Source organism: Staurois parvus, unplaced genomic scaffold (assembly GCF_062004578.1).
Source record: "Staurois parvus isolate SC_StPar_1 unplaced genomic scaffold, SC_StPar_1.0 ptg001060l, whole genome shotgun sequence".
Taxonomy (NCBI): domain Eukaryota; kingdom Metazoa; phylum Chordata; class Amphibia; order Anura; family Ranidae; genus Staurois; species Staurois parvus.
Window position 1 is genome coordinate 535,381 of NW_028318856.1, and position 15,150 is coordinate 550,530.

At 44.5% G+C, this 15,150-nt stretch overlaps 1 protein-coding gene across 1 annotated transcript in view; it reads right to left on the reverse strand.

The window, feature by feature from the left end:
- LOC149440673 (post-GPI attachment to proteins factor 6-like) overlaps positions 1–15,150 on the reverse strand; it is an 85,199-nt gene that overhangs the window by 22,962 nt on the left and 47,087 nt on the right. Inside the window, exons 6-8 of the mRNA XM_089658242.1 lie at positions 10,186–10,496; positions 7,457–7,550; positions 555–678 (exon numbers count right to left, since the gene is read on the reverse strand). Of these exons, the coding sequence (XP_089514368.1) occupies positions 555–678; positions 7,457–7,550; positions 10,186–10,496 (529 nt within the window). The remainder of the gene's footprint in view (positions 1–554; positions 679–7,456; positions 7,551–10,185; positions 10,497–15,150) is intronic.

The window sequence follows — 15,150 nt, forward strand, 5'->3', positions numbered from 1 at the left end:
CCCACCCCTGGCCTAGGCGGTCTTTCCCCCCTCCCTCCCCGTAGTCTTCTGGGACACGTGACAGGTCCTAGAAGGCTACAAGACCATTTACAAAGCGCAGCATTTAACTGAATGAAATCGTCATTACGGTTTTTTGTTGTGATTAGCTGTGATTGGCCACGGCTAAATCACATGACACAGATGGGCTTGTGATTGGTCCAGCCTGTGCATGTGATCACTGTGACCAGTCACAGCTAGACACACTTGTATACAATGGATGGCATGAAAGGAAGCCATCCAATGTTTCCAACTGTCATGTGACCTGCTGTGATTGGTCACAGCAGGTCACATGGTACTGGCAACGGAGCCGGTACACAGATCTGTCATTGGCCGTGTCCGAAGTACGCAGCCAGTGACAGGTTTCGGTGACAGATTTGCACACGCAATGCACGATCCAGGAAGGACGTCATATGACGCCCTCCTGGATCGGCGAGAGGCTCACCCGGCCTTCATTTTACTATAGACTGGGCAACAAGTGGTTAAGTTAAACGTTTGCCAATAAAAGAGTGTTTTACCTGTCATTGTCTGAACATAGGAGCTGCATGGAGAGGTACCATCTGTCTGTCTCGGGGTACGGTATGTTGTAGGTGCCACCATAGGCAGTTGAGTTCAATCTGTAGGAATAGCCCTGGGAAAAAGCTACAGGAGAGAGAGAGAGGGGAAAAAGGGTCAGTAATGTGCAAGATCAGCACAAAGATACAAACCATGCTCCAAGTACAACCGCAAATGGAATGTCAAGTCATATAAAGTTTCCTTCATAAATAAATAATACACAAATTCCCAACACGCAACTAGATGATCCTGAACTGGCAATAATAATGGTTCTGTTCTGAGAATGTGCATGTGGGGGCTCACGGGGGGGTTCTCTCTTCTCTCCTGAAGTCTGAGCCGTGGGGTAATGAGAGGGAGGTGAGCTATGTGCAGCGAAGAATGGGGGTCATTAGATGTCCATGTAAACCCACCCATGAAAATCTCATAGAAGCTTCCTATCATTCCAAAAGTCATTTTCAATCATTTAAAATCTGCAGCTTTAATAATGGCATGATTCACATCTATGCAGGAGTCGCAGCGATTTCCGCAACCCGCAGTCAAAATGTGCTGCTGTTTGAAAATACACGGAGCTGCCATTCATTTTGAACGGGTCCCCCCCCCGTGTATCTAAAAACATAACACAATGGCGAGTGCGGGAACTTCAGGGAAATGCCATGCTGAAAAAGCATTTCCCGGCCGCTGTGTTTTTAGAATGGTGCAGGAACTCTTTTCCTGCGGGAAAAGCAGGCATGGCAGACCATTCAAATGAATGGGCTGCCATGCTCGCGTGAAGGTGGACCAAAAATCCGCATAGATGTGAACCAGACCTCAAACAATATCTGGTGATCCAGCCATGCAGGTCATTTGCTCAGGCACTTTCTGTCATACAGTGACAATGCTAGGTGCCTGTCTGCAAATAGTTACATGCGGTCATTTCAATAGCACATTGCATTAGGTGCACAATATCTAGAAACTCATCTGAGAAATGCCATGCAATAATGACGGGATATATACATTCATGGCCGAAATTGTTGGCACCCTTGATATTTCTCCAGGAAATCATGTATTTCTCACGAAACGTATTGCATTAACACATGTTTTGCTATACACATGTTTATTCCCTTTGTGTGTATTGGGACAAAACAAAAAAAGGGAGGAAAGAAAGCAAATTCGACATAATGTCACACAAACCTCCAAAAATGGGCTGGACAAAAGTATTGGCACCCTTTCACAACTGCGGATAAATAAGAATGTTACAAGCATGTGATGCTCCTGTAAACTCACCTGGGGCAAGTAACAGGTGTGGGCAATATAGAAATCACACCTGAAAGCAGATAAAAAGGAGAGACGTTCACTTAACCTTTGCATTGTGTGTCTGTCTGTGCCACACTAAGCATGGACAACAGAAAGAGGAGACGAGAACTGTCTGAGGACCTGAGAACCAAAATTGTGGCAAAATATCAACAATCTCAAGGTTACAAGTCCATCTCCAGAGAACTAGATTTGCCTTTGTCCACAGTGCGCAACATTATCAAGAAGTTTGCAACCCATGGCACTGTAGCTAATCTCCCTGGTCGTGGACGGATGAGGAAAATTGATGAAAGATTGCAACGCAGAATAGTCCGGATGGTGGATAAGCAGCCCCAAACATGTTCCAAAGACATTCAAGCTGTCCTGCAGGCTCAGGGAGCATCAGTGTCAGCGCGAACTATCCGTCGACATTTAAATGAAATGAAACGCTATGGCAGGAGACCCAGGAGGACCCCACTGCTGACACAGAGACATAAAAAAGCAAGACTACAGTTTGCCAAAATGTACTTGAGTAAGCCAAAAGCCTTCTGGGAAAACGTCTTGTGGACAGATGAGACCAAGATAGAGCTTTTCGGTAAAGCACATCATTCTACTGTTTACCGAAAACGGAATGAGGCCTACAAAGAACAAAACACAGTACCTACGGTAAAATATGGTGGAGGTTCAATGATGTTTTGGGGTTGTTTTGCTGCCTCTGGCACTGGGTGCCTTGACTGTGTGCAAGGCATCATGAAATCTGAGGATTACCAAAGGATTTTGGGTCGCACTGTAGGGCCCAGTGTCAGAAAGCTGGGTTTGCGTCCAAGATCCTGGGTCTTCCAGCAGGACAATGACCCCAAACATACGTCAAAAAGCACTCAGAAATGGATGGCAAAGAAGCGCTGGAGAGTTCTGAAGTGGCCAGCAATGAGCCCAGATCTAAATCCCATTGAACACCTGTGGAGAGATCTTAAAATTGCTGTTGGGAAAAGGTGTCCTTCCAATAAGAGAGACCTGGAGCTGTTTGCAAAGGAAGAGTGGTCCAAAATTCCGGGTGAGAGGTGTCAGAAGCTTATTGATGGTTATAGGAAGCGACTGATTTCAGTTATGTTTTCCAAAGGGTGTGCAACCAAATATTAAGTTAAGGGTGCCAATACTTTTGTCCAGCCCATTTTTGGGGTTTTGTGTGACATTATGTCATATTTGCTTTTCTGCCTCTGTTTTATATTTGTTCCAATACATACAAAGGGAATAAACATGTGTATAGCAAAACATGTGTTAATGCAATACCTTTTTGTGTGAAATACTTGATTTTCAGGAAAAATATCAAGGGTGCCAACAATTTCGGCCATGACTGTACATTATACAATATATATATACAGATGTGTTCAAAATAATAGCAATGTGTTGAAAAAAGTGAATAAAGCTCAAAATCCTTCTAATAGCTTTTATTTCCATCCACACAAATGCATTGGGAACACGACACATTCTATTCCAAATCAAAACATGAAGAAAAATAGATCAAATTTGTGTTGTTCCTCTAAAAAAATTGAAGAAAAGTGAATATTAGACGGTTCAAAAAAATCGCAGTGCTTGTATTCTTCTTTACAAACTCAAACATTCACTATATAAACTGAGAAAATGTTTGAAGATTTTGCTTTCCTTTGAATGACTTCATGAATATTTGGTTGTAGTCGCACTGTTTCTGAGAACTGCTGTACATCTGTGTTGCATGGAGTCACCCAACTTCTGGCCCCTGTGATCAGGTATTCCAGCCCAGGATGATTGGACCACATTCCACAGTTCTTCTCTATTTCTTGGTTTTGCCTCAGAAACGGCATTTTTGATGTCACCCCACAAGTTTTCTATTGGATTAAGATCCGGGGATTGGGCTGGCCACTCCATAACGTCAATCTTGTTGGTCTGGAACCAAGATGTTGCACCTTTACTGGTGTGTTTGGGGTCGTTGTCTTGTTGGAACACCCATTTCAAGGGCATTTCCTCTTCAGCATAAGGCAGCATGACCTCTTCAAGTATTCTGATGTATTCAAACTGATCCATGATCCCTGGTATGCGATAAATAGGCCCAACATCGTAGTATGAGAAACATCCCCATATCATGATGCTTGCACCACCATGCTTCACTGTCTTCACAGTGTACTGTGGCTTGAATTCAGTGTTTGGGGGTCGTCTGACAAACTGTCTCCGCCCACTAGACCCAAAAAGAACAATCTTACTTTCATCAGTCCAAAAAATGTTGCGCCATTTCTGTTTAGGCCGGTCAATGTGCTCTTTGGCAGATTGTAACCTCTTCAGCACATGTCTTTTTTCCAACAGTGGGACTTTGCGGGGACTTCTTGCAGATAGCTTGGCTTCACATCGGCGTCTTCTAATTGTAACAGTCCTCACAGGGAACTTTACACCTTCTTTCATCTTCCTAGAGCTGATTGTTGGCTGAGTCCGCACCATTTTGGCTATTCTTCTATCCATTCCAATGGTAGTTTTTCTCTTTCTTCCACGTCTTTCAGGTTTTGGTTGCCATTTTAAAGCATTTGCGATCATTTTAGCTGAGCAGCCGATCATTTTCTGCACTTCTTTATATGTTTTCCCTTCTCCAATCAACTTTTTAATCAAGGTACGCTGTTCTTCTGAACAATGTCTGGAACGACCCATTTTCCTCAGAATTTCAGAGAGAAATGCACTATAACCAGCATGTCCAACATTTGCTGCCTTCCTTCCTTAAATAAGGGCAATAATTGCCACCTGTTTATCAAAGAATGAATGACCTCACTAATAGAACTCCACACTGCTATTATTTTGAACATGCCCCTTTCAATGAGTGATTCAATTACACAGAATCAGCAGCATGCATGTCATGACTGTTGGGTCTGTTGGATCTCTATTACTCTACTACATCTGCTAGTAAATTATTTGCCATGTAGAAATATCATTTCTACCAAAAACAGTGATTGATCCGGTTAGTGATGTCTGACTGCTATTATTTTGAACACAACTGCATATATACACACACACACACACACGAAGTGGCTGCAAAGAGGCCACAAGAGATCACTAAGATGTAACAGAGCATAAGAGGAAAAAAAAAAAAAAAAGAAGGATGAACACAATATTTTCTTAAAAACAACAACAAGTTAGAACAATTTATGATACACAGTGGACAGAGCATACTAGATGTTTGAGTTTATATCTACTGTAAGAGAACCTGTCGCTATGCCAGGCACAAGTAAAGCACAGCTTCACAGCACTTGCAATGAGTGGTACAAGGGCTGTCACTACCAACCTGAAAAGGTTAGCAGCTTGGCTCTCCTGAAAATACCTTTTTTTATCATTTGCTGTCACTGGTCTAGAATGGATACAGTTTGACTTTTTTTGCCTTTCCCTTGCTGCACTTTTCCAGAACTGGTCTGGCTTTTGCAGATGTTTTTTGGCAAAGTCTAATCTGGCTTTTCTATTCTTCAGGCTTATGAATGGTTTGCACCTTGTGGTGAACCCTCTGTATTTGCTCTCGTGAAGTCTTCTCTTGATTGTAGACTTTGACAATGATAAGCCCACCTCCTGGAGAGTGTCCTTCACTGGGTGTTGTGAATGAGTTTTTCTTTACCACAGAGAGGATCCTGCGATCATCCACCACTGTTGTCTTCCATGGACGTCCATGCCTTTTTATGTTGCTGAGCTCACCACTGCGTTCTTCTTTCCTCAGAATGTACCAAACTGTTGGTTTGATCACTCCTAATGTTGCTGTGATCTCTCTGATGGATTTGTTTCATTTTTGAAGCCTTACAATGACCTGCATCACTTGCATGGACAGCTCCTTTGTAGGTTCACAGCAATAGATTCCAAATGCAAACACCACACTTAGAATCAACTCCAGACCTTTTACTTGCTTAATTGATGAAGAAATAACGAGGGAGTAGCCCACACCTGGCCATGAAACAGCTGTTGACTCAATTGTCCAATTACTTTTGGTCCCTTGAAAAGGGGGTGATGGCTACTTATAAGAGCTGTACTTCCTCCAATTTGGATGTACATACCCTCAAATTAAACCAGAGAGTGTGCACTTTCAGCCCATATCCATTATATAACTAGAGCTTGAATATGTTTTGGTAAATACCGGAAAAAAACTAAAATTGCGCCTGTGTCCAATTATATAGTCCAAATATATATAGACCTAACCATATATATCTCAAACGAAAATTATTTAGGTGAATGAAATACAGGTATGGTAAATTTGGCATCAATGACCTCTGGGACCAAACGGTTAAAGCCAAGAGGCTGCTGTGAAAGTATCATCCTGGGAAGGAGGTCAACAAAACCATTCCCCATGTATCGCATGACTGATGTGCTCTAAACATAGGCATCTATCACCAATGTCACCCGAGATAGTATCCCAGGCTTGTATGGTGAACCGGCATACATCTGTCAAGCTTCCCACAATTTTCTTTTTCAGCAAACCCAAATCTGAGCTCATATCAAAGTTCTACCCACAGGCCAAAAACCTGATAAATATCATTTGACACATGGGAACATGAGTGACGCAGTCTGTCCTACCTGACGATCTGGTATATTAGGTATTGTTTGAGGCCGCTAGTCATGTTCATACATGCCCAGTAAGGTGCAACCTGTGCTACATACTTCTACTGGGAAGGACCTGCAATCATCATCATCAGCCTAAGGGAACTAATGCTGCTGTCTTCAGTTGATGCTTAAAGTGGTTGACATGAAATATGAACAAAGGATATGCCTCTATAGTGTGTACTTGTCTCAATTCAGAGCACCAACTGTCATTTCTGTCTGCTGCCTCCTTCCTCTGCTATAAGAAGGAATGACTTCTGATGAGTTTATCTGACACCAAGAAAAAAAATGGTGATAGGGGAGGGACCTCCAGCAGATTGACAGCTTCATCTCTATTCCTATGTTCTGTGTGAAGGGAGGTGTGTCCCTTCCATCCAATCAGCTCTTAGAGCTCTTCTCAAGGCTGGAACTTCAGGTCCCCGCTCCCTGCTTTTCAGAGCTGAGAGATCCTGTGTAAATTCTGCACTTTGAATGGATGTAGGGGACAATGTATTAGTTTGAATGGATGTAGGGGACAATGTATTAGTTTGAAAAACAACAGACTTACTGGCCAGATCGCCAGGTGAAAAGAAAGGAAAGAAAGCCTACAAGAAAACTAATGCAGCCATCACATCTAAGAATTGGTAAACTGCAATAAAATAAATGTTTGCTTTTGGGTTGAATACTGCTTTAACTAGAGTATGTAGAATATATTGGACACCTACTTGTATGGTGTGCAGCTAATATTTTTTGTCAAATCTACAATATAACCTCACAGTAAGAAAGAAGAGATGCAAACAATCTGAAGAGTGACACGCTATAAAAGACAACAAAGCCTTCATCGGAAGGAGAGATAAACCCGACATCTTTACCTACCCTTCCTGTTTCACGGCATGTTTATCATGATCTAAAAGGCGCTCTTAAATCTTAATGGCAGATGTGTCACATTACAAAAATAAGCGTAGCCAAGCAGGTGGAGACATGTATCTCTCCTCTAACAATCCCCGAGGAAGTGAAATGTTACCTGTTGTGCAACTTTCCGTGGTATTCAGAGCGAGTACAGGAGCAGCCGAGCTCAGGCACGCCACCACAGTGACGTTGGAGCTGCTTTTCCCCGTCTAGAACCAAAAAAGAACAAGATGTAAATAGAAGTGTCAGGAGCCTAGAAGTGTTGCCAGCCTTTCTCAACTTCTTTATCATGGAGGAAACCTTGAAATCATTTTCAGGTCTCCTGGAACCCCTACTATAAAATGATTAGACCGGCTGCTCATGGTAATTAGCCCTATAATGGTCAATGAGAAAAGGGATCCCTTACAATAGTGGTCGGTGAGAAGGCGGCCTACTACAATGGAGGTCGGTGAGAAGGCGGCCTACTACAATGGAGGTCGGTGGGAAGGCGGCCTACTACAATGGAGGTCGGTGAGAAGGCGGCCTACTACAATGGAGGTCGGTGAGAAGGCGGCCTACTACAATGGTGGTCGGTGAGAAGGCAGCCTACTACAAAGGTGATCGGTGAGAAGGTGGTCTACTACAATGGTGGTCAGTTAGAAGGCGGCCTACTACAATGGTGGTCGGTTAGGTGGCCTACTACAATGGTGGTCGGTGAGAAGGCGGCCTACTACAATGGTGGTCGGTGAGAAGGCGGCCTACTACAATGGTGGTCGGTGAGAAGGCGGCATACTACAATGGTGGTCGGTGAGAAGGCGGCCTACTACAATGGTGGTCGGTGAGAAGACAGCCTACTACAATGGTGGTCGGTGAGAAGGCATCCTACTACAATGGAGGTCGGTGAGAAGGCAGCCTACTACAATGGTGGTCGGTGAGAAGGCGGCCTACTACAATGGTGGTCGGTGAGAAGGCGCCCTATTACAATGGTGGTCAGTGAGAAGGCAGCCTACTACAATGGTGGTCAGTGAGAAGGCGTCCTACTACAATGGAGGTCGGTGAGAAGGCGGCCTACTACAATGGTGGTCGGTGAGAAGGTCTACTATAATGGTGGTCAGTGAGAAGAAAGCCTACTACAGTGGTGTTCGGGGTAGTTCTCCCATACTTTTGGAGACAGTTGGAAGAATTCTGCTTATGCTGGTGGTCTTTTACAGAGAACCTAAATGGTCATTGGTGCCAGTGGTCAATTACCTGAGAGACAACAGAAGATCCACTGGTCCTATGCTGCTGGCTCTGCTAAGTGGCGTTGGTGCTGGAGTCACATTCAGGCATGAGATCCACCACTGCTTACTACTCAAGAAACCCCTAACAAAATCTGGAGGAACCATGGCTGAGAAAGGCTGCTGAATGCATCATCAGCACTTTAAATATGCACCTTCTAACCTAAATGCAGCTGCCACTTTTTGTAGCCCAGGTCATATAAATAACATTAAACTGTACTGTGGATGGCAAAAGGTATAGGTACCAGTGTTGCTGTGGGGTTCCTGCAGCTGATCTTTTAAACACTACTGACTTGACATGTGTTGCACACATTGCGTTTGTGTGTAGGGGGCCACCATCTTGGTAGAGACAGGGCTTTTTGGTTCTCATGTCAGAGCCTTCAGCAAGAACAGTAAGCAACATGAGTGACATCCCCAAATCCCGAGACTAGCAGTCAGAGGCTAGATTTCACATGAGTTATCTAGATATGAAGCTGTAGACATAGCACCCTCACATGCCCAGAAGTACAGGACTTGTCTACAGGAAATTCAAGGAAAGGTACATTTTCAGGGTGCTGTCCATTTCAAATGTTCAGTATACCATAGCAAATCTTCACATCTTGGGTTCACTTTAACACATTGTAACAAACGTTCTCTTCATATTTGTTCTTTAACATCAAAGTAAACCATACCTAGGTTCATGCATGGTCAAGCAACAGGTTCTAAGGTGGCCCCACCAGAAGCACATATTTGCATTTCCTTGACTCCTCCGCAGTCACTGGAAGCAAAGGGCAATCTATTGTACTTCTAAGAGTGGGGGGCTTGTACTTCACTCACCTTCCTGCCACATGACAACATTGAAGCTTGGTAATTGGCTACTCAGGTACTAATGCTGGTACAAGGAGGCAACCAGAGAGGTCTTAGCCTTGTCTAAGCTCCACAGTTCTTCTCTTAACTCTTGAAGGTCAAATGGGAGTGGCAAGGGAAGGAAAGGAAGTGGAGTCAGCTGGTGGGTCCAGCATCAAAACAAACCTTTAGGATTGCCTTTAGGATTCATACTTCCTTTTACGTTCACCTATAGAATTGAAGCTATTGCTATACCTATAGCTCTAACAGTTAATAGGTGTAATACACCTACCTTGATAATTGTATAGCACCGTGTTTGACATTTGTCTACACTTCTGTTGTCCAGCAGTCAGTTCTAGAAACTGCCAGCCATTTCTGAGTGACACCATATAACTCATGGTGTTGTTCAATTCCTCCAAGCTATCTACATCTTGTGATTGCGAAGCCTGACTGGGAAACTCATCCTCTGTGCCCTGATGCTGTCAAAGACGTAGACGGCATGAGGGGGGCTGAGAACCACCATGAGCTGCATGGTGCCGATCGAACCTAAACGCCTGAAAGTTTCCAATGCTGGTTGCTGGACAACCTGAGCATGGACCGAATTCAAACATGGCGCCATGCATTTGTCAAGGTGCATACCTGGTATGGCGGTTTAAAAGTTCATAAAACAATTCTAAGGAGAACCTCCACAATTATTACCACTCATAAGCAGGCAGTCTATCAGTTTCACAAACCAATACTCTGTTAAAATATGAACACTCACCCTGTTTAGTTGCAGACTGACCACTAGTATCCCTCCATTGTCCATTTCAGAATCGAGACTCAGCATGACCACACTTGGCAGCTGAGCCACCACTGGCACTGAGGGGCCGTTAATGACATGGAACCTCACTGACACCACATCCAGGTCCTCCCGGATCACAGGGTATTTCTTCAGGCAGGAGCTGGTCCCAATAGGCAGGACAGTGGCATTGCTGGGGGACAGCTCACCATCTTGTAACAAAGTGTTGTTGGATGACAGCGAGTTCAGGAAAGACAAGATTGACCTGGTTCCAATTATTCCCGGCTTACACACTAGAAAACAGACGTGTAGTTTTAATTTGTAAGAAAAATACCAGTAAAATTAAAGTAGATCTAAACCCAAAAAGTTCAAAGCTCAACCCTGGGGCCATGTGCTGATGGGTAACAAGAAGCTAATCTCCAGGCAGGAAATGAGCAATTAATAAGCAGTTACACCCTAATAGAGTGTCATTCAGCTACTGTGCAGCACAATGGCTAAATGGTTAGCACTTCTGCCTGGCAATACTAGGGCCGTTGGTTCGAATCCCAACCACGGCACCACCTGCCTGGAGTTTGCATGTTCTCCCTGTGTCACCCTGTGTTAGCAGCAATAAGTCACTTCTACAGGGATCTGTTGCCAGAAGGTAGGTGGGGCAGTTTTAAAATTTTTACAGCATAACCCTAGCCTTACTTTTTCCCCACACTATTTATTTCAGGTACTTATATATCGCTGTCAATTTACTCAGCGCTTTACATATATATTGTACATTCACATCAGTCCCTAACCCTCAAGGGGTGTACAATCTAAGGCCCCTAACCCTCAAGGGGTGTACAATCTAAGGCCCCTAACCCTCAAGGGACGTACAATCTAAGGCCCCTAACCCTCAAGGGACGTACAATCTAAGGCCCCTAACCCTCAAGGGGTGTACAATCTAAGGTCCCTAACTCACATTCATACAGACACATACTAGGGACACTTTAGACAGCAGCCAATTAACCTACCAGCATGTCTTTGGCGTGTGGGAGGAAACCGGAGTACCTGAAGGAAACCCATGCAGGCACAGGGAGAACATGCAAACTCCAGGCAGGTGGTGCCATGGCTAGGATTTGAACCAACGACCCTTAGTACTGCCAGGCGGAAGTGCTAACCATTTAGCCACTGTGCTGCCCACTTATAGCAAGTCCTCTCCTGTGCTGAAGCCATTTACTCTCAATTGCACCTCCACAATATAACCCTTTGAAGATGCAGCTCCTTGAGCTGCGTCCCTTTATCTGCCTGAACTACTGGAGTCAAAATCAATCCCCTATCCTGATCTGTATTGTTGTTTCCCTGCATGTTACACCAAACAGGTTTCTCTGCCATTGTTTTGTTCCTAAGGATTATATGAAAAAACACGTCCACAACATTCCTTTAGATGTGCATGCTCAAGCAACTGATCAGCACATTGCACAGCTAACGTCTGTAACACCCATTAACTAGCATCATAAAATAGCACACACACATCTAAAAGGAATGCTGGGCATTTATTCTTTTATACAATGTTTTTGAAAGAAGATCAGAGGTAGGGTGCTGTGGCATTTACGAGAGCCTGTAAATCACTCCCACCAAACTCGGAGCAAAAAGACAGGCACAGTGATGACGTGACTGGGACTCAGAATTAGGTATTTTTTTTAAAACAAAATGTTATTGTAAACTTTTAAAAAGGGGGGGAGGCAATGGAAAGCATTATATGCATACATTACACTTTAGCTTTACATTTTCAGCTTTTATTAAAATAGTACCTGGTGATTCTGCCATGAAAGTCCTTGTATAGGCACTGACTGTTAGAGGGTGACTACGCTCTGATCCTATCTCCTTATTGTTGTCATGTGTTGTCACCCTTTAAGTGCCCTTTATAACACACTCTGCACAGGCACAGTACTTTAATTAAATATCATTCGGTGAGGGTATCCACCTACTTTAAATCTTTGCCGGCTCTGGAAGGACTCTGCGTTTACACCATAGTAAGGGAAACATTGGAACACCATATATCATCGCCTTCAGCACACAAACTGTCAATGGCCTGCTGGCCTCGGTGTTTATGTGTTTACGATGCTGAGAGGTTCTCTGAGGTTTTATATCCTGCCGGGAAGCTAAGTGCTCCAGAACTGAACCGTCGCTGTGATTAACGCTTGGCGGTCCCAACAGAGCAGATTGATCGTCAGGGATCACAGACAGCTCCCATAAACTGACATTATGAATTAACAGCTGATACAAACCCGCAGGGTCGCCGGCATTTTATTATCGTATAAAAACAAAACACCGAGCAAGGCAGCGAGGACAAATCAAACGGACTGGATCATGCTATTCGAGAAACATCACAACGGAGCTAAAAGGAGAACGCTGGCCCCGTTCACCTTCAAAGAGACCCTGTCACCAGCCGACAAAATGGCAGAGAAAATCACGTCATTTAAAGGCTTTCTTATATTGTCTTTCCTATTCGTAAATTATTTATACTGACTTCCAATGTGCCTTTGAACTGGATAGAATATTTGACAACTCCAGGAAAAGCCAATTTCCTAGCACCGCCCCCTCCCTCCTTGCATGTCAGAGCCCTCAACTCTTCTGGGAGTGTCTAATTGCCGTCTGTGCTGGCCCAGCTTCTCTGCCCCTCCCCCACCTCATAACATAACGTTTTATGTAGCTGCTGGTGGAGGAGCAAAGGAGAATAGCATAGAGCCATGGTGTCCAACCTGAGGCCCTTTGGCACTTTTTATGTGACCCTCAGGGCCCCTCCAGACATTGCTCTACCTTTTCCTATTGCCTTGTTATAGTGGTGATTTCTAGCAGTCTCATGTAATATGTCTCCAGTCTCCAACAACTGCTATAGCATGTCCACGGTCTCTGACCATCTCTTGTATCATGTCCGCAGTCTCTGACCATCTCTTGTATCATGTCCGCAGTCCCTGACCATCTCTTGTATCATGTCCGCAGTCCCTGACCATCTCTTGTATCATGTCCGCAGTCCCTGACCATCTCTTGTATCATGTCCGCAGTCCCTGACCATCTCTTGTATCATGTCCGCAGTCCCTGACCATCTCTTGTATCATGTCTGTAGTCCCTGACCATCTCTTGTATCATGTCTGTAGTCCCTGACCATCTCTTGTATCATGTCTGTAGTCCCTGACCATCTCTTGTATCATGTCTGTAGTCCCTGACCATCCCTTGTATCATGTCAGCAGTCCCTGACCATCTCTTGCAACATGTCTGCAGTACCTGACCATCTCTTGTATCATGTCCGCAGTCCCTGACCATCTCTTGCAACATGTCTGCAGTCCCTGACCATCTCTTGTATCATGTCCACAGTCTCTGACCATCTCTTGTATCATTTCCACAGTCCCTGACCATCTCTTGTATCATGTCTGCAGTCCCTGACCATCTCTTGCAACATGTCTGCAGTCCCTGACCATCTCTTGCAACATGTCTGCAGTCCCTGACCATCTCTTGCAACATGTCTGAGAGACAGAATAGCAACAAAAAATTCAGAAGTGCATGTCTAACAAATTATGACTGATCTGCATGTTCCTGAGGGAAATAAGGATTTGATCCCCTTCACAAAACATGACTTAGTACTTGGTGGCAAATCCCTAGTTGGCAATCACAGAGGTCAGACGTTTCCTGGAGTTGGCCCCCAGGTTTGCACACATCTCAGGAGGGATTTTGGCCCACTCCTCTTGGCAGATCCTCTCCAAGTCATTAAGATTTGGTGACTGACGTTTGGCAACTCAAACTTTCAGCTCTCTCCACAGATTTTCAGTCGGATTAAGGTCTGGAGACTGGCTGGGCCACTCCGGGACCTTAATGTGCTTCTTCTTGAGCCACTCCTTTGTTGCCTCGGCCGTGTGTTTCGGGTCATTGTCATGCTAGAACACCCATCTACGACCCATTTTCAATGCCCTGGCTGAGGGAAGAAGGTTCTCACCCAAGATTTGATGGTACATTGCCCCCTCCTTCGTCCCTTTGATGCGGTGCAGTTGTCCTGTTCCCTTAGCAGAAAAACACCCCCAAAGCAGAATGTTTCCACCACCATGTTTGACAGTTGGGATGGTGTTCTTGGGGTCATAGGCAGCATTCCTCTTCCTCCAAACACGGCGAGTTGAGTTGATGCCAAAGAGCTCGATTTTGGTCTCATCTGACCACAACACTTTCCACCAGTCCTCCTCTGCATCATTCAGATGTTCAGTGGCAAACTTCAGAGGGGCTGGACATGTGCTTTCTTGAGCAGAGGGACCTTCTGGGCACTGCAGGATTTCAGTCCTTGTCGGCGTAGTGTGTTACCAATTGTTTTCTTGGTGACTGTGGTCCCAGCTGCCTGGAGATCATTGACAAGATCCTCACGTGTAGTTCTGGGATGATTCCTCACTGTTCTCATGATCATTGACACTCCACGAGGTGAGATCTTGCATGGTGCACCAGACCTAGGGAGACTGATAGTTGTTTTGTGTTTCTTCCATTTGTGAATGATTTCACCAACTGTTGTCATCTTCTCACCAAGCTGCTTGGCGATAGTTTGGTAGCCCAGTCCTGCCTTGTGTAGGTCTACAATCTTGTCTCTGACATCCTTGGACAGCTCTTTGGTCTTTGCCATGGTGGAGAGTTTGGAATCTGATGGTTTGATTGCTCCTGTGGACAGGTGTCTTTTATACAGGTAACAACATGAGATTAGCAGCACTCCCTTTAAGAGACCGCGACTAATCTCAGCTTGTTACCTGCATGAAAGACACCTGGTAGCCAGAAATCCTGCTGAATGATAGGGAATCAAATACTTATTTCCCTCATGAACATGCAGATCAGTCATCATTTGTTAGACATGCATTTCTTTTGAATTTGTTGTTGTTATTCTGTCTCTCAGTGTTACAATACACGGAACATTCCATTGTTAGACCGATCATTTCTTTGTGAGGGGCG